The sequence below is a fragment of the Stegodyphus dumicola genome, chromosome 9 (assembly GCF_044657685.1).
Source record: "Stegodyphus dumicola isolate Sdum_Otavi_A_Nest chromosome 9, ASM4465768v1".
NCBI classification, from domain to species: Eukaryota; Metazoa; Arthropoda; class Arachnida; order Araneae; family Eresidae; genus Stegodyphus; species Stegodyphus dumicola.
In genome coordinates this window covers 84,368,483-84,389,506 of record NC_140776.1, presented here as the reverse complement: position 1 = coordinate 84,389,506, position 21,024 = coordinate 84,368,483, and the positions used below count along the sequence as shown (strand labels likewise).

The 21,024-nt window shown below is 28.6% G+C and overlaps 1 protein-coding gene across 2 annotated transcripts in view; it reads left to right on the top strand.

Moving 5' to 3' along the window:
* Window positions 1-20,428, top strand: part of LOC118191768 (uncharacterized) — a 148,849-nt gene extending 128,421 nt beyond the window's left edge. The window contains exons 15-16 of one of the 2 annotated variants that reach the window (XM_085823706.1): window positions 2,470-2,646; window positions 15,322-20,428. In XM_085823706.1, the coding sequence (XP_085679832.1) occupies window positions 2,470-2,646; window positions 15,322-15,348 (204 nt within the window). In that variant the 3' untranslated portion in view covers window positions 15,349-20,428. Of the gene's footprint in view, window positions 1-2,469; window positions 2,647-5,747 lie in introns of both variants that reach the window. The other variant, XM_035362616.2, reaches the window with a different exon arrangement.
* The last annotated feature ends 596 nt before the right edge of the window (window positions 20,429-21,024 follow it).

Here is a 21,024-nt window from a genome sequence, read left to right as displayed (position 1 = left end):
TGGTAGACTTTTATATATATATACTCGCAATATATATATATATATATATATATATATATATATATATATTGCATAGTGATGATTGGAGGAAGTTCTTATAATTATAGTTAATATGCTCAGTAAAAAGTGATTAAAAATTCCAAATCTAAATTAGCTGAGGTATGGAAATTTTTTAGCTGTGAACTGCTAAGTTTTAGTCTTAATCACAGTAAGATTTAATTATATATCTTATAAATTATTTTTATTTTTCTGTTCATGAGAAATTGCTAGTAAATTTAAATATTGCTGTAATATGTGTCAGATTTGTATGGATATATAATAATAATAGAATGGCTGAAAAAGCAGAATGGTTATATGTATGTTCAGCATGTCATCATTAAAGTAATCTCCATTAGTTTCACTACCTTTTTTCCCTTTTGTTGACAATGTTTTAGTTGATAATGTTTAGCATTTCCTCTTTAGTTAATATTTAGTTGAGTGCATAACTACTATCAAACTATTATGCTGACATTAGGTAACACTGACAGCTAAATATTTATTATAATGGTAAAATGGCAACTTTCCTCACTTTCCTATATGTGTTGGATTATTATCTGCAAAGCATATTGAAAAATTGGGGGCTTTAAGATATCTTTTATGGCCAAAAATTCAATATTAATCTTTTATATTGCAGGCTAGATCTTATTCTGCTTGCTCATTGCTTTCACAGGTATCACATGTAATGGGCATGATTAAATTTTCTCTTTATTATAGTATGTAATTGTCAGAATATCCATGGTTATTTACTATACTGTAGGAATCACTATTAAAAAATCTATTAGTCCAAGTCATATTTGAATACTAAAGTGTATGTTTTTATATTAACCACTAGCAACGTCACGTGATGTTGCCTGTTGTTCGAAGAGGGCATCTATACATGTTGTGTAGGCTGTCTTAGGATGTAGTTTCTTGTTAGAATCGTGGTCACAAAAGCTGTTCTAACAGTTTTACTGTTTGCTACATCTTCTGAATACATAGTGTCATAAAATACTGTTGTGAGAAGGCAAGCTGAATTTCAGTGTGGGCATCTGTTGAAACATTTTAACTCTTAGTTATTGACTATTATTTAACTCTGGTGTCATAACAGTGAAGTTTGGAATGTATTATATTCGAGTCATATCATGTTTAGTGAAAAATATTGATTTCCACCTTCCTTGGATGACTGAAAGAGGCCTGGTGAAAGCTGCATCACTTCACATCAACTGGGATCCAATAAATGGGATATCTATCCACTTCAATGAAGTGATGATATATCAGCAATATCTTGCAACGTCATATGTTCCCATCTTTCTCTAGCAGAGAGAAATGGCCTGAAGCAATAGATATTGATTCACACATGATAAATATCTTCATTAAAGTTTTGTGTAATGTCACAATCCCCCCCCCTTGGCTTGAGAGCCCCTGACATCTTTTCTGTCAAGGAGACCTAGGACATATTAAAATGCTGTTCATAGCGATCTCGCAAATATATGTGAATTTGTTGAATATCTAGCAGCAAATTCGGCAGATGTGATAGATGCTAGACTAAATGTCTTTATACAAAATTGCCTGAAATAGTTATATATTAGTATATAGTGTTTCTAGACTTATATTTGATAGACCTGTATAATAAATGAATTATTGTTATCTAATTTTATCACATTATCTTTGCTTTATATTTTTATGCATGTTAGCTTTTCATCAATAGTATATAGTTGTTCTTTTATCAAAGCACTCCAGAGCCCATCAATAGCTGAGTAGATAGAATTTTGATAGTTTGACCTTGGCTAGGCAAATGGGCTGTCTGCAGGTAGTTTTTATGATTTTTCCCATGTGTGATATGAATATGACACAGTTTCCCTTAAGATTACCTTTCACAAACGCATCTCTCCCTTAGCAACCCTGTTGTGCTGTTCAAATAACCTAACCTATATCAAAAGACCTATTTTTTAAAAATATATTTTGCATGTTAAGAAAAATGGTAAGCAGATACTTGGAGATAATCAGGAGAGTAAAGGGAACAGCACCTTAGCTTAAATTAAAGTAGAAGAATACATTTTAAGAAAAAAATCAAAAAAGAATTATTAAATGTCTTGATAATCTTGTCTTTTTTTATATTATCACTCTAATCTGACTAATAAATTAAAAAATGGTATAAAAATGACAAATCAAGTAAAAATGTGTGCAAAAGAAACTTTATAAAAATACTGATGTATTAAAAAGTCACAAAATTAAGACAAAATTACTAGGAAATTTTAAAAATTAATGAAATTAAAAGTAAAGAAAAGCTTATTGCTTTTGAAAGATGGAATGAATATAAGTGAAGCTGTTATTGGAGATATCAAAATTGGTTGAATATAATTAGTTAAATAATATGATTATTTATGTAACAATTATAAAATATTTTCTATTAGCATGTTTTGTATTATATAATATATATATTTTTTTAAGTTGTCGGCATTCACCCGTGATTCTAGTCCTCTCAACCACATACCCATAGTGACTAGTGCTACCTCACAACCATCTCATATCTATGGACCTGCTGCTGCTATCTCAGATACATTACTTATACCTGAAACTAGTTCGTATAATACATTACCATGTCAGAATGGTTCAAATGATGCACAGGTTAGTATACATATAAGAAAAAATATTAATTAAAATAAACATAAATTTTATATAAAGTTATTTTAAACATATTTTGTTGCAGTATTTTTTGTCATTTAAAATTTGATTGTAATCATTTTATTTAAAAAAAAAATATTTTATATAATACTTTTTAAATTCTTAATATTCATCCTTTCTTTTTACAAATAATTTTTCTTACATGATTCATGTATGAATGAATGTCATGAATAATAAAAGTGTGGAACGCCTTTTATAAATTTATGGAGATAATGCTTTGTAGTTTTGGCAGTGCAATTCAATTAATAGATTTTGTTATAATTTTATTATTCATGATTTAAAATTGTTGATGAATTTTGTGAAGAGAATTATTTAATCTCTTCTTCCGATGAAACTATGTGATAACTTATTTTTCAGCTTATATTATAAAATCCCACACACACACACACATTACTTTGTTTCCCTCTTTTTAGTCTCAGTGATACATTACTCTGGTCTCACCGGTTTAACTGCTGAACTGCTGCAGTTATAGTCATAAAAGTGCTGTCTATGTACAGTAAATAGGCTGTGTGCTACTGGATGAGACCACTTAACCTGGTGAAAAATAGCAGAGTTAGCACTGCTATTTTGAAAACAATATGAGATAAGAGGAAAAAGAGAGTTGCAAAGATGCAGAGCATCATCAATTTAGAATGAAAAGACACTTGTGGGTATGAATGTTAAGAACAGAATGTATAAACATGCATTTGTTTTTTCAAGATGACAAAACGATCTTAGAAAGAAAAAACAACTAGTTGTCACGATACCTTTATTTTCAATATTCAAACTTCTCTTCATCTGCTGAAATACACATCTAAACTCTTGTTAAAACTTCACGTTGTAGCAAAGCGGGTGACAGTTTGCACAAGCATCTGTAATACGTTGTTTAAGCTCCTGCAATTTTTGAAGAAGGGATGCATACATATGCTCTTAGAAGTATCCCCACAGGAAAATGTCCATTGGAGACAGGTCAGGTGAATGTAGAAGCTACACTCTGAAACCACAGCATCCAATTATTTGTTTTCCTAATTCCTTCATCAGATACAGCTGCACTGCTGATGTCTTGTGCGCAATCATCTTGGAACCATCCATTCTGGAGTTGAAGCAACTGCATAATTAGGTATTACATCTTGCAGAAGTTCTAAATATCATGCATGCTGGTAAAATCTTGGGCATTTAGCCTGCTGTTGTAAATTCCACATAGAACATTAATCGAAAACCGTATTTAATATCAAACGTTGGCAGAACATAATGGACTTTCCATTACCTAGTAATGGGTGCTCTGCATATTGTATACTTCATTCCATGAAAATCATACCTTAACCGTCCAAACTCTGTCTGCTAAGAATGTTGGATGGATGTCTGGTTCATGATGAAGTTGCACCATGCATTGTGTCTCTCGGCGTCCCCTTTCAGTAATGCCTGATGAGTTGTCCGGTACAGATAAGCATATAACTCGCTAAGGTAGTCCATACTGACCAGTTTACGTGCTCATGTAGGAGTTTCAAAAGGCGACTTTTTGAGGAGCCACACTTTTCACTTATGCCTCTTGTGCTGCTGTTCAAATATGTAAAGGCGTATAATACATCTCCTGGTTGTGACTTCTGCCCTACCTTAGCTGGTCCGCCAAATTAAAGTTGGCTCATCTACCTTAAATGTTCCACAGCCTGTAGAATGGTTTTGCTTGAAGGTTGTGGTCTTACAAGAAAAAGTTGCCAATAAAACCACGCTGCCAATCGAGCCTTCCTTCTACCCTCATTCACCATAAAGTAGAACCATCTCGCAATAATCATTTTTTGAAATTCGCTCTAGGACCATGAGCTTTAACATATAATCCTGAGCAGATATCTCTTTTACCGCTGTTTGAAGTATACAGGCATGGCATTTCATACACTGTTTGCATAATACACAAATTTCTCACACCAAGCTCAAGTTGCATTCAGTTGATGCGTTTTACAACATGATTGTGCACAATCTGCATATTGACTACTCTGTTGGTAAAGACAATCAGTACTAGGATGCACTCTGTGGAGTTTGAACCACAGTCCTCTCGATTTTGAATTACAAGTGATACTACTGTACAGTCTTGTTTTTAGGTCCAAAAGATAGTCTTTTCGCCTTTGGTTCAAATTTCATGAGATCACAGCTTTAGAAATCATGAAGAAACAGCATTTTGAGCATTCTGTTTTTAGTATGCATATCTACAAGGTATCTTTTCATACTAAGTCGATGATGCTCCTATAACTTCAATTCATTTTTTCCTCCCATCTGATACCGTTTTTGAGGTAGGAATGCTAACTCCATAATTTTCCACTATGTGGCACTGTAAATGGTCTCATCTAGTAGTGCTTATCCAGTTTTTATACCTAGATGCTACTTTCATGACTATAGTTGCAGCCATTTGGTAGTGAAACAAGTGGTACCAGACTTAAGTGGGCACCTCTGTATATATTTTAAATCCTGAAAATTGCTCAGTTTATTTATTATTTTCTTTTTTATGATTCTTGTTTTAAAAAGAAGTTTGTTTTATAATTTGTGAAACTTTTAAAACGTATCCTGAACCTTTTAAATGGAGCAATTTTCAACAAAGTTGTGTTAAACAAAGATACATGCAGGGAAAAAAAAAATTGTTTTAACACAAGATTTTAAAAAATCCAAATCAAGTTTTGAGAAAGTTACCTCATTGCAGTGTCATGCACTAGCAGTGTATGTACAAAATTTGAACTCGAGAGCTTATCATGTTACAGAGGTGACAAAAGTAAGTTACAAATTGATGACTTTTGACTATATGGCAAACACAAGTGAACTAAATAAAAGTTTATAAGAAAGAAGCCCCCCCCCTTTTCAGAATGAAATTGGTAGAAAAAAGGAGGCTAATATGAAAATATTAGTATACTGAATATTGTTAGGAGAAGAAAAATATTTTGTCTAAATAACAATTATCTTAAGCTTTTTTATTTTGTTTTTGTTTTAGGAGGTTTTTGTTTTGTTTTAATTATTATTTTTCATATTGAACATTTAATATGTATTCAAAATAATTTTTAATTTTTTAATTCTATAATTAGGACCAAGAACCATCAGCTGCTGTATATCAAACTATATCACCTTTCAATCCAGAAACAAGTTCACCTACTAATACATCTGTTCACTCAGTTTGCAATAATATTGTTTTTCATCAGAATTTTGAAAATGCTTTGCAGAACACAAATAGTAGTTTGGAAGAAGAAAGATGACATCTTATTTGTTTGTTTTAATGTTTGTTGTTAGAGGATATTGATTTTCCCTTCAATAATAAAGACAGGGATGTTTTACTAGGTCATTGCTCAGAAGTAAAGCTTTTAAAAAATTAAAAAGCTTTAAAAATTATTTTTTAAAAAAATTCTTAGTTTTATGAAATGCAGTGTGCATTATACGGGACACTTTCCTGTATTAAAATTTTGTCTTTGTTTCATAAAATTACTAGCCGCTATGCAGCTAGCCTTCGCCTGGCTTTCAAATGTACCGGGAAAGTGCCTAAAGGGAACACCAAACATTAAATTTAAAAACTGCACAGAATTTTACTCTGCAGAACTTCATGAAAAAAAAACCCTACAAAGTTCAGTTAAAATGTATTACATATAAAAAAATTGCAATGAAATAAGCAGTATCCCTTAATACAAATATTAATTATCCTAATAAATAAATTAACCAACTTCCCATTGCCTTCTCTCGACAAATGTCCATTATCCAAGAGGAACATTAAATTTAAAAACTGCATAGAATTATTGCCCTCATTTTCCCAAGTGGCAACAGTGTTGGTATCAGCAACAATAACTGTGTGCCATTGATGCTGATATAATGAGAGAGAATCATTAATTTGATGCAATTTCATCAAAAAACATGTTTAAAAAATCTCATTCGGATTTTTAAAAAATCGCTTCAAGGGGCACTGGCTCTTATCTAGATACACCTATGTACCAAATTAAATAGAGAGAGATAGATAGATAAATTCAATTTTACTCTATTTTTCTACAAGCAGTCTGTGGGATATGAATGAGATATGTTCCTTAGAGCTCACATTCCTGATGAACAGTGTATATAAATATTAATGAGCCTATAATAGCTTATAATAGTTGCTGTACAGTAATATTAAGTTACTGTTGGCAACTTTTCCTTAACTCATATATATTTACACAAAAAGTATAGCTGGGGCAGGAGAAATTAAAGCAGAAAATATAAATAAATAAAAGTGTAATTTAATTTAATCCATTCATTTGTTGTGGTCAAATGAATGGATCTTGCTAATACCATATATGTTTTGATGCAAAATTGAACTTCTTCTTCTTCTTTTTTTTTTTTTTTAAATGACAAGAGCACAATTTTCCATATTTTGACTCTATAACTTAAATTATGCCTAACAAATTTTCAAAATTTGTTCTGAAATATAATCAGTAATTCAGAAATTTACCTTTGCGTGTTTTTTTACTTTGTACCAAGAATAATTCATTTAGCAAACATTTCAGTTCATTCTGTCAGTTCTTTCTGTTCGAGACAAAAAAAATGTCATATTTTCTTTCTTGAATGTATTCTTACTTCATATTATATTTTTTAATCTCAGTTGTTATTTTTAGATATTTTTTTCTTTTTTAAATTTCATTTTAATTAGTTGAGTTGTGTAGTTGAATATAATTCTTCAAATTATTATATTAAAAATTTATATTTATTAATTTTCTTTGTGTACTTTAAGCATGTTTATTCATATAAACTTAAAGAAAAAAAATTTTTTTTTTTTTTAATTTTAATCATTTGATTACCATTTTTTTCCTGAAAGAATATACTTTGTCACCCAGTATTCGTCATGATGCGTTTGTAAACTGCATTCTGCATTAAAAGAGAAAATAGTGTAAATCACTTTTTCAATGGGCCAGTCAGAAAAGATATATGAATGAGAAAAATGTATTATGTACATTCTATTTTAGATGATATGCATACAAACAATTTTTCATGGTTTTATGACTGTACTGTTGCTTTGCACAATTTTATCATCCTACATTTAGTTTGTTAAAGTGTTCCTATATTTCCGAATAAGTTTGATATTTTTTTTAAATTTTATTTTTTTAAGTCACAAAAATAAAATAGCGTAACATAAAAATAACTAAATGTTATGTGAATAAATAAATATTTTATTTTCTTAAATTTTTCGTAAAAGCTCATTGCCTTGAGGAAACCTCAATGCTTTAATTATTTTCTTGAAACTTCCTGCAGATATACCTGCAATCATTCTCCCTTCTTCATTCGCTATATACCATTCTCACTTTTGTTGCAACAGCTTGTTTTCTATGACATTTTCATGAGTAAAGGAATTGCCTTTCATTTCATTAGCAAATGCTCAGAATAAAATAGTAAAGCAATGTTATCCATAATACCGAACTTCTTTAGAGTCTGGTCATTTTGAAAGCATGAGATAAAAGATCAGTTTCATCAAAACTGAAAACATTTTTACCTTACATTTTTTTGAATAAATTCATGAAGCTTCAATACATTTGTCTGAGACATCTTTGAATTTTCCATTTATGATATGTTCAGTTATATATTTTAAGTTTATGCAGCCCTGCGGTGGAAAAACAGTTGCCTTTTATTGGCGATGGTATTTCTTCTGCTTTTTCACTGGTATAACTTTATTTGCTGGAATATTTGACTCGCTGCGCTGAGCCATCTGACTCGAAAACATCAACAAAATTTGATTTGAACCTTCAGATATTTCTCCTTGAATATACAATTTCTTTGATGCAGTTTTCTACAAACCAATGTTCTTTCTTCTAATTTCCATCTTTCAGAAATATTTTTTTCAATATTGACACAAAGATGTGCAATTTTTTGACAGTTAATATATCCATAATTCTGTATTCTTATCAAATTCTTTTAAAACTTTATTTTAAAATCACTTAGTTGTAAGCTTTCAGGGAGACTACTTTTCATTTTCTTGACATTTTAACAGCATTTATGTCAGCTTGAAATAAATCCCAGAGGACAATAGTTGAGTTAAAACATGCTTACCAAGTGACAGAGGAATAAAACATCTCCCAAACTTTTTCAGTCAAGAGAATCCAGCATTTATCCAGTCCCATGTAGTGATCCGATATTAATATTGAGTGCAAATATTCTAATATAATTTTGACAGATTTGAAGATCAGTAAGTAAATCACATATTAAAGAGCATATTTGTTAATGTTATGTATAAAAGACAGATCAAGCTATGCACTATGATAATCTAACATTGTAGTACTTTCATAAGATTTTCACTTTTATGGGAAAAAGTGAATAATCAGTGCAAATATTGTCAAGTTCCAGTAAGCCAAAATTAAAGGAATGCACTCCTTAAAAAATATTAAAAACTTGACGTTGAATCAGTATTAGTTTCAAATAATATGTTTCGATATTCACTTTGCCTTACTTCACGTCAAATTTCTAGTTGCAACAATCATTCCGACTGACTGAAGATCAAGTAATCAAAGGTTTAGCATATATTCACATTATGGCAATTAAGTGATTAGAAAGTATTAAAAAAACTGAAACATTTCAGACTGACTGAAGATCAAGTAATCAAAGGTTTAGCATATATTCACATTATGGCAATTAAGTGATTAGAAAGTATTAAAAAAACTGAAACATTTCAGACTTTACATTGATGCAACTTCTTGTCTTAATATAAATATGACAGATAATTAAAACAAAGGCTTGTAGATATCTGTCTTAAATAACAGGAAAAACTTTCCTTTAAAAGGACACTTGAGTTTTATGAAGTGAAAATAATCAGAAAGAAACATATTTACAGGGTTGCCAATCTACCTGAAAAACTGGGAAAAGTAGGGGAATTCAAAAATTGACTAAAATAGTCGAGGAATTTTAAGTAAAAATCTGAAAAAGGTCAAGGAATATCATACAACGATCCCCCCCCCCAAATCTAATTTATGCCAACGTTGGAAGCAATCACTTTCTTGGCAAATTATGTATCACATAAGTGCCATTGAGGCAGCTTGCATAAAAACAATTTTTCCATCTCCAGTCAAATTGTCTTTTAGAAAGGGAAAGCCAGTTTCCAGCGACTATAACATCAGAAATACTCAAGCGCATGTGCCGTGCAAGTGTTGAATGAAAGAAAATACCTTCCCATTTTTGTATAAAACAAAATCTGTTTAATCCTAGTGTATGTTACACAGGCGATTTAGGAACATATGATGAGCAGTAAACTTGACATTTATAATGAGCAGTAAACGGGTCATTTTGGTATTGGCAACAATTTTCAAAATCATGCCAAGGTCGTACCGTATACTAGGATTTTACGACAAAATCTTTTAAACCTATCCCTGCACCCTACCCTCTTTTTTTTAATAAAATGGTTTATTTGTAATTTTGCAGTAAAATAAAAAAATAGTAATCAGTCACCTAGGCTAACCATTTAATATAATTATACTCACCAAAATATCATTGATTATTGTAATTCAGTTTTTAATCTTTAAGTAATTAACTTTATTTTAGTATTATTTGTATAATTTATGTGGTTTCTTCCTTCTAAATTAATTACTATTAGTTAATAATACTTTCAAATTTCAGGCATTTTTCTCTGACATACTCCTGAAACTAATTCTGGCAGTATGATGACATACCATCACGAAATTTTATGCACATATTGTTTGCTTATTTATACTGCTAAATAAATATAAAATACCTGAACTTATTTTTAAATGTCTTAAAAAAGTCTTTTTTTAATCCAGATTGGGCAGATTCTAATCTCAATCTCCAATGGAGAAAACAACTGTTCTTATAGTTGTAATAATAATAATAATGCTTTGGAGATAAGTTATATGTAATTGGCAAATTTTTGTATTTTAAAGTGGTACCAGAATTAATTTACCTCTCAGTACGGCCAACGCGCACTATGGGGATAGACTGGAATTTTCTGAAAACACACCTGGAAAATCAGTGAATATCATTCTCCTGTTTGAGTGACAAGCCTGTATCTAGAGAACACGCTGTATGGTGAAGTAACATATACTTGTTTTCAGAACAGAGCAGTTCTGTGAAATGGTTATTGACGGTGGGAAGATAGATTATCATACAATACAATGATTACTGAATAAATAACATAAAATAATACATTGTCAGCTATTTTCTTAGGTATTGAAATCAGGCATAAAACAAAGCATTCAAAATTACAGCATGTGTTTTGACACCTCAACTTGTGAGATAAACCGAATATCACTTAATCTAAGCACCTGCTTAATCTCCCCATTGTGGATAACACAGGGAGATAAATGTCCCGTCTTTAGCCTATATACTAAGTTAGCCACCAATTTTAATAAATTCTGATAAAACAGAATGATAATGTTAAAATAAGTGTAACAATAATCATAATTTATTGTGTTACTAATAATTAGAATTCAGATCTTGACAAATCATAATGTGGCTTTTGAATTGGCAAAAATGTCTTTTCTAAATCCTAAGTTTTCATAAAAATATATTGTGCTTTAAAAAATGTATCTTTGATGATAATTAGAGGCCCTTTCAAACGTAAATGTACAATTTGTTAGGGAAATTTATTATGCAGTAAAGGCTGCAAAATATCCTTGGATATAAAACGTCTTCAAAATCATTTTTATTTGTTGCCTTTACTACACAACAGAAAGGAAGATAAAAATTTTATATTCTAGTAAATTTTGCCACTATTTAACACTTCTGTAGTGGAAGATGGCATGCTTTATTTATATTTTTGACGTACTCAAAAATATTGGTTCCATATATGATGCACAATTTTGAAATCAGAAAAATAAATTTTATTTCATATAAAATTAAATAAAATAGCAGATGATAAATGGCAAAGGTAAAAATTTAGTCTTATGAAAGAAAGAAAAAACTTTAAACTTCTGATTAATATGTTTTATAAGTTTAAAAGATATGTGGCATAGTGACCCCTGGCATAGTGGTTAGCGATGCTGACTGCCATATCTTGGGGCCCAGGACTGAACTCTCAAGAAAACATGTTATTTGTGTGGCTTGGAAACATTTAAAGTATTGGAAAGCCAACTTTGAGTGATTTAGTGGTAGGAGAAGAGAAATGGTAGACCCTTGGATCCATCCCTCATCTCTGTCCCCATCAAAATTGGGACTTCTATACTGGAGTTGGACTATTATGGGACACCAGAACTCCATACAAAAATGGTCTAACCCAATAGTCTAAAGTTCTAGTGTCACATCCACTTCTTCCTGTTCTGTATATATTAAACAAATATTTTCTAGCAGTTCAGTGCTGAGAATGACACCTGATTTTATTTCAGACTTCTGTAGCAAGGACCTAATAAATCTGATTCGTTTTGCGATTTGTAATTCAAAACCTGTCAAACACATTCAATAAGTTATATCCCTGCCACTTTTTGGTTAGCAAAAGATGTTGATTGTACATTCAGTGTAGATTAAAAGTGGTTTTGTAATTGGCATATATTGTTGAAAATAATTTTTGTTGATGTTAATTTAACTTGTATGTGTTTTTAAACATATTTTTCAAATTTTTAGTTAATGGAAAGTTGTAATATAATTTAAAAATGTTTGACTGAATTTTTCTTCTGAAAATATGCAAGTTCTAAAGCTAATGTAAATATTATTAGGTTCACACACAAATAAAAAAGTTTAGCTGTGTAGAAAATATTTTTAATATGAAAACTTAAAATTGTTGTATTGTTCAGCAAGTTTTAAATCTACTGTGAAACCAAGCTCTTGTTATGTTAATTCTTTCAAGTTTGTCATATTCACATAAGTTTTGCATTGTATAAGTTATCTGTAATATATTTTTAAATGATTTTTATAATTATGTGTGTAGTTTTATTGTTGCAGCTAATAAGCTTCATAAATATTTATTGTTAAGCAAGAATCTTTTCATAAAAGTTAGTTTGTAGATTTTAAAAATCAGATAATTGAGAAGCATATTTAATATTCAGAAGGCAATTTCATTTCTTATATTGCTTTATTTTATTCTCTAAAAGTATTTTATCTAAAAATAAATTAATGATTATTGTTTTTTATTCCAAGTCAAAACACATACTATAATAAGTAATAAGAATATAAATTAAGATTTTAATAAAGGAATAGTAATTTTCTCACTTGAAATATTTTAATCAAAATTAGTATAAATTTAACTTTTAAAGTGTATTAGAACTGTATTTTTAACATACTCACTGCTAAATGTGTTATTAATTTATTTTTCATTCATATCAAATTATCAGAATTTAATTGATATAACACTGACCTTGCACGAAATATACAGTACCTTTTTGTGGATCATGTGAGCAGTATAAAGTAATAGTTGTTTGTGCCATGATATCATTCATTACAGACAAAGCATAAATGGAGGAATCAGCATCATTCACTGTTCACTTCATAGCAGTGAATGTGTTGAGAAGAACAAATTTATTATGTAATTGTATATTTTATTATGATCTTTTCTACCCCATTAACAAGGAACTAAACAAAGAGTGGAGACTGAATGTCACCCTTTGCTCAGTTAATTAAATAATATGCAAATGCAAAAGAACTTTTTAACTCAAAAGATTGTTTTTTCTTTCCAACTTTTATGACTTGTTTATTTGTAATATTTTTATATATATGTTATAAAGGTTGTTTAATAACATAGTTCTTTTACAGGTAATCCTTTAAAAATTGCATATTTCCTATATATATTAAGCCTGTTTTATTTTAAGTAGGATATAATGTAATCTATTTTGAAATAATTGAAGAATTAGATTAGCATGTCACAATCAATAAAAAGTAAAGTTCCTTCTTTAACTCAGAGCTTTAAAAAAAATCCTTTTATATTAAATTTAAAATTTGTTGTAAAATTTTGATATGAGACTTCTATTCATAATAGTTAAATTTTTTTAATATACTAAGTAACATAAAAAAATTATGAATACCACATTATACCATGCAGAAAGTGTTTGTGAGTTTATCGAAACTGCTATGAAAAAAGTCAAAGCAATATGCATAACAGACTCTTGTTTGCATTAATAAGATTGAATGTGATGTTATTACTTATAAGTAGGTTATTGTAACAACGAATTTTGATGATATGAAATACATGAAAAACATTTAATTACATACTGCATTAATTTTAAAATTGGAATTTTAAAAACTGATATTCAGCTCTCCCACTAATATAGGATTTTTTAATTTTTAGTTAAATAAGTGTCTTATAACTAACACTTCTGAGAAAGGAGGGAAAAAATACGAATACTGATACTTATTTCAGATCATGTGTTAAGTTAGCATTAAATTTATTTGGGTGTTCATACAAACTCAAATCCAAATTAATCAATTTAATCATTTATGTGTAAATGAACAGTAAAATGTTTATTTATTTATATGATTGAATATCCTTCCCATTTCAGTTATCAATAAAAAAATTTTAAATGCATTCATTAATTTTCAAATTAATCTTAATACAAACCTTTCAATCATTACTGATGCCTGTATTATATCTAGTCGTGGATATTTATGTTATAATGTCTGCTGTGCCACTCTTAGCTCCCCCCCCCCAAAAAAAAAAGAAATTTTCTGCATTCTGAAAAGTCATTTAAAATAAGAATGATAATTTTCATCAACTTTTGTTCAACTGCTTAATTTAAGAATTTTTAAAAAGGTCTTAAATTTCAAGTAAGGACGAGTTAATTTTGATAAATTATAGTAAAACATGATATAGGAGAAAGAATATTAAAAAGCAAATAAATAATAATGATGGTTTAAAAATGTATTGATTATGAAATTGTTTTGTTTATCATCTTTCCTAATTGTGTAAGGGTGCATCATGTTTTCATTTGAACCATTTAAAATTCATAAGTTTCTTCTATCAGTGGAAAAGTAAAAAATTAACCAATGACTAAGTTTGAAATATTATGTACTTGAGTGAAGTAAGCTGTTAATTAAGAATTAAAAGAATTGTGCCTAATTTCATATAATACAAAGTTCTTGAAATAAAATGATAAGTTAATGGCATCCTCATATGCTTCATTTATAGTCTTGTTTAAATGCAGAATAAAAAATAACTAATATGCTATAATCTCATTAATTGTTATTTACATAAGATAAAGTGGCGTTTATAAAAATACCTTTCATCAAAAAGTAATCAAAAAAAAGGTCTAAGAATTGTGTAGAAAGGTGTTGTAAAAAGTCAGTTTTTCCTTTTTTCTGAAAGGAACATAAGTAATAAATGCTTTACTAAGTACAAAGCATTTGACCTTTTTAAAATTTTGTTTTTTGTGTAAAATATTGTTGTACACTTTAGTCATCCCAAGTAGCTTCTTTAGCATTATAATAAATCATTTATTTTCAGTGCTATTGTTATTTTAATTTTTTTTTATTTATCCATCTACATATGTTTGAGAAGGACTTGAAGTTTTCATTAAAGGGAAGATTCATTAAAAATTTCATAAATTAAATTGCAAAAATTTATGTGGGAATCAGAATAGGAAACCCCAAAGACTGAAAACTTTTGAATAAATGATAACAAATGAAATGATAATATACAAAGAAGCATTCATTTTCATGCAATTCTGAAGAAATATTAAAGGCATGTTTTCTGTTGTTCAGTCTTATATTTTTTCACTTTTGTAGGCTATAATGTTCTGTACCTTATCCTGATGAATTGAGATTCATACTGCAATTATTGGTATGTGTTTTAACAACCTTTACTTTCTTATTCCTTATTAATAATTCCATGCATCCATGCATACGTAAATGCATATTATATATAATCACAAAAGTCATTTGAAAGAAATGTTTTGTTTGAGGTTAAAAATGTTAATTTGTATATTTCTTCATTCTGTGAGCATTGTAAAAATTAAGAATATATCATTTGATATTCACCACAAAATATGAAAATAATTGTAATAGTAATAATGTTAATTGTGAAATTATGTGAATGATAGTAATGGTGAAATGCTTTAATGAAGGATTATGCCAAATATTTTTATTTAAGAAAATGTAAAAGGGGGGTATACATATGTGCAAAAGTATGCAGCAACAGTGCATTTCAATTTCATGTTTGCTCATTGAAAATTAATGTAATGTATTAATGGAATAACCAGGATTTGTCTATTAACAGTTGCAGTTTAAAATGATCCAGTGATATAGATTATATTCTGTCTATGCCATTGTGTATTAAAATAAAGTTTGAGGAACATACAGGAAACATATTTTTAGAGTATTGCTTCTAAAACTTGTAGTAATGCAAAAATGAAGAGTTTGTCTGGTATTACATCTAAAATCAGTTGTAGTAAAATTGAGCTGAATAATTAACCCTCTAAGTGGCAAGGCCATATATATAAGGCTTAGAATATTTTTTGTGATATCTGTAAGAACGTATATATACGTGCATATTAAAATATGTCAAAGAAATTAAGGCAATATATCAAAAGTACACAAATCAAGGTAATGAAATACCAGCAGCATTTTTACATTAAAATCAAAAAAATAATTTGTTCTCGTAGTAGTTTTGGGAAATTTGTGCTTTCTTTGCGAAAACCATGACCACTATGGCAAAAACACTGTTTTAGGAAGTTTTAAAATGCTTTATTTTTTTATTAAATGAAATTTTAATGGAGTCGAATAATTTTACATAAATCTTAAGGAAAAGTAATAAACTTTAATATGTGGTATGGTTATTGTTGTTAATTTTCAGTGTCCCGCTTGCTGCATACATTGATGCAAATCCATCTTCTGGAATTTCACAATTCTTAATCATTTATCTGTAAAAGGCTAATTTAATACATATAGCAATTAGAAGCATAAAAACTGATAATTAACACTTAATTCATTTTGGAAAATGTATTAAAGAGGGGGTGTTTGGAGATTGCTAAATGAGTAGAATTAAAGAAATATACAAACAAACCTGATATTAAGGAGTAACTGAAGTAGAAGTATTTTAGGAAATTTTATTGCATGGCTTTCTTCATTTGAATGAACTAAATGAAAGAGGTGCCTCAAAATCCTTAAATGAGAAATTAATACATGTAATATTTTTAAAATTAACATTGAGTGTAAATATATGGATGAGATATTTTATGTTAGAAAGTAGAATGTGTCAAATAAATAAATAAAACTCAAATATTATGGACATAATTGTCTTGGTTTATTTAATTATGTATCATTAAAACATCTTGGATCTATCTTTTTATTGATGTAGTGATACAAATTGCAAAAAGTGTATAAAATATTACATAAAAATAATTTAAGCTTCTTATATTTAAAAAATTTTTAGAGATTAACATACTGAATGGTTAAACTTATGTGTTGTTTGAGCTTCCACTCATTTAATTAAATCACAATTGTATTACCAATTAATTCAATTGCATTTCCAATTTTTTTAATAGTTTATATTATATCTGTTGTATTATTTTGTATAGGCTTTGATTGTTGTAGATTTTAAAGGCGAAATAAAATTAAAAAGATTTTGTGGAATTTTTAATGATACTTAGTTGAAGCATTAGAATTTTTTGGAGAATAATAAAGGATACACTGATAATAACATTACAAATGCTGTAAATTTGCATTATTGGTATTTTTGGGAATGTATATTAGAATTTTATATGTGAATCTTTAAAAGAAAAATATTTAAAACTTAGTTACAAAACTGTACGCTCATGCCATTACATTTTTAATCCTTTTAGCAAGCATCTCGAAAAATATGTGTGGTGTCTGTCAAAACTTAATACTGATACATATTAATGGTGATATTTATATTATTAAAAATTTTTATTGTATTTCACATAAATATTTTACTTCTGCAGAAGCTTTTGTAATTATTTTTTATCTTTAATATGCAGATTGTATAAATTTATGTTGAATTTCAATGTCATCAGTGAAGAAACTGAAATACACTGCCCAGTGATCTTAGAATTTTAAATAGATGTATCCTAGCTGTGCTATAGCTGCATTTGGCTATTAGCATGGCCTTTATGAGGTGTTCATTTACAAATTTATGCCTTATACATTTGTATTATTTAATCATTTTCTATGCCATGACCAGTGTCACTGCCAGTTTTTTTCTCCCATCTTTTTCATTCATTTATTCATTCGTAATTAAACTGGTGAATAACACAAGAAAGTTTGTACAATTATGTAGATCGTTGTTGAAAAATTAGTACAGTTTTCATGTGTATTATTTCATTATTATTATTTTCAGTTTTTCTGTACAGTATTCTGCTTTCTTTGTTTATAATATTTTACTCTTTCTGTGAATTATGTATAATTTTGCCAAATTTGTTAGTATTCAGCATTTGTGCATTTGTATAGCTCATTTGAAATATTTAATGATGCTGTTATATAAAATACAGTATAGATGTGTAATGTAAAAATTTTTATTTATCTGTTATCCCCCCTCTTCTTGTAAAGAATATTTAAATTGGATTGAAGGGCTTCAAAAAATCATTTCAATTTAGAACATTTGGAAAAATTTAGCAATTGCTAATTATAGTGTCCTTACTAACTATGCAATTTGACCATTAAATTATTTATTCTGTATTAATTTATTACTGCATATTGTGCTTATCTTTTGATATATTTAGCTTTTATCAGATAAGTTCTTCATGAAAGAAATAGTTTTTTTTTTATTATTATTTTTAATGTATAGCTAAAATTGTATGTATAAATAATTTGATTTTTGAAATAGAAAGTGCTAGTAAAATAATGCCATCCGTATAGATACTATAACAATAAAGATGACCCATCTACAGCTGTACAAGCAGTTTAAAAGTGAAATATAGATGATTATTTTAACATTAATCTTCTTGATGTAAATAATACTTTTTTTCAATACTATGTTTTTGGCTGTTCTGCTGAATTCTGTAATCAAAAATTATTAAATTCTGCTTTAGAATTTTTATAAATGCTTAAAAGTCCGTAATTTTGCTGTTAACTACCACAGAATTTTGCATTCAAAGTGATCCAAATATTTGAATCTGTAACTGATTATTCCACTATTTGGATCCACTGTTGAAAGTAAATTAGGATGTGTTATACTCAAATAGTTTGCATTCAGAATTATGGTACATAACTGGGCTGTGGTTTGAGTTCAATTTCTGATTAATAACTTTTTTGATAACATGTAATAAGTATACAATAGTTTTAATGAATGTTGAAAACATGTGAACAATGAATATTTCAGGAAATAAAAACACTGAAATGTTCTTTTAATTGATAAATCAAAATCCCTAGCAGAAATGTACTGTTGTTGGAATTGCCCTTAAGATAAGATAGATCTTTACCATTAGGAAATCAGAAATCCTTAATTTATTTTTATTAGTAAACCATTTGTCATGTTATTTTTCTATTTTTTTTAAATAATTTGATTTTATAATTTTGACTTGAAATGAATTGAGATATTTTGGCATGGAATGCTTTAAAAAAAAAAAAAAAAAACCTATCATAATAATACTGATAAGTTGCTTTTAAATCAAATGCTTTGTTTTAAAAATAGTGATCAGAAATTTCTGCATTTATTGCATTTAAAAAGTAAATGCTTTTCTATTGAAAGTTTCAAGAAATTTTTAATATTTATCATACCTTTATGCTTGTATTTGCAAAATGAAATAATATACAAAAAGTACTTCCAAAGTATGTTTCTTGTAAATCAGGAAAATCAGTATCAAGCATTTTGTTTGAATGAATTGTTTACTTTGAGGAAGAATGCTGAATTTGCTGTAAAGGGTATCGGCAGTAAGAATAGTCCAACCAAAAAGGTTTCTTTCATTTCAGAAAGGTCGCTGAATTTGTTAAGGAAACATACCAATAAAGGCAAAAGAATGCTGTAAGGTATAACAGCTGCAAATACATAAGTTAAATCCTTTAAGGTATTTTTACTTGGGAAGTATACTTCTCAAGTAAAAAGGAGGAGTCAAGCATTTCCCGATAAAACAAACTACATGTTTGGTTCCTGTAGTACTGTAGTAGCATAAAAACACTACAAATAAGTTTGTGTCTATTATGTCCAGGCTGAATTTTATATTCTTATTTTAGTCGTATAAATATAGATATTTTGGGACTCTGAACTATCAAAAGAGTTAGCCCTCCTGTATAAATTAAACATAATAATTCAGAGCAAAGTAAACCTATATTTTCGCTTGTGAAAACAACTTGCGTAACTTCTTCCAAAAATTCGTGCATCTTGCTGTGTCACCCATGCTTGGAGCCTTGCTTGAGATTTAACTATATAGTGGATTGTAAAGCAATTAATATGTTACATGGTATTTTTCAAAATCGTGATGCATTCTCTTTCAATATATTATTTCTAACATTAAAATTCTTTCATCATTAAGTTCCAGTGAAAAAGGGGACGATTTGATAGAATTAACCCACATATTTTTTTTTAAATATGAATACATGGTTTTATTGTAATTTAATGTTTATTTTATCCTTGAATTAAAATATTGATATGAAATTTCATCAGCTGGTCTTTAGGTGTTTGCTTTTGTTAATATTACTTTTTTAATGCTAATGTTAAACCAAGATTGGATAATTCAAAAAAATTATGGTCATCTTTTCACTTTTAACTGCTTTTTTAACATTATTTGCAGATTATTTTTTAATAGTTTTCAGTGTGATAAATTTTTTGCAAAAACAAATTTTAATAAGATATTTAGTTTTTTTCATCAGTATTGTTTCATGGTATCTTTAGTTAGGAATTCTGTAGATTTGCCTTTGTAAATAAAGTTTTTATTGTTAAGCTTATGGTCTTTTGCATTTTTTCCCCCATTTCATAGTAGATACATATATTGCTGACCAGCGTTTCTTAAACTGTGTAGCTCCATGGAGATCACTCAAGGGCCCCCCCCATAACGTTCAAGAAAGTTTTTTTTTTTTTTTTTTTTTTAAATCTGAAGGCTTTTGCCTAAATGGGCGTTTTTTCAACACTTTTGTATGTTACCTTTATTTATTAAATATCATATTCTTCCCACTTAAACCATAAAATTCAATTCAACAGCAATGTCACAAAATATTTAAAAGAGCATATCTTTAGAATTTCCAATATGCAGTCTCGCGCGCTGGAGATAATTCCCCCCACCCCTTGCTTCCAGATGGCCATATTTGGGTGGAGACGTATGTTATTCAAAATTTGATGTCTGTAGGTACCATTGTTTTATCACAATACGAGAAAAGTGCATATATGTATGCAGAATCTTCATTATTTAATTTCTTTAAATATAATACAGGGCTCTAATATTTGGCAACCGTTTGAAAAGTGAAATGCCACAAAATGAAATTAATATAGCCCTTTTGGGCTAATAAGAACTAACACTCACTTCTACTTTATAACCTCTG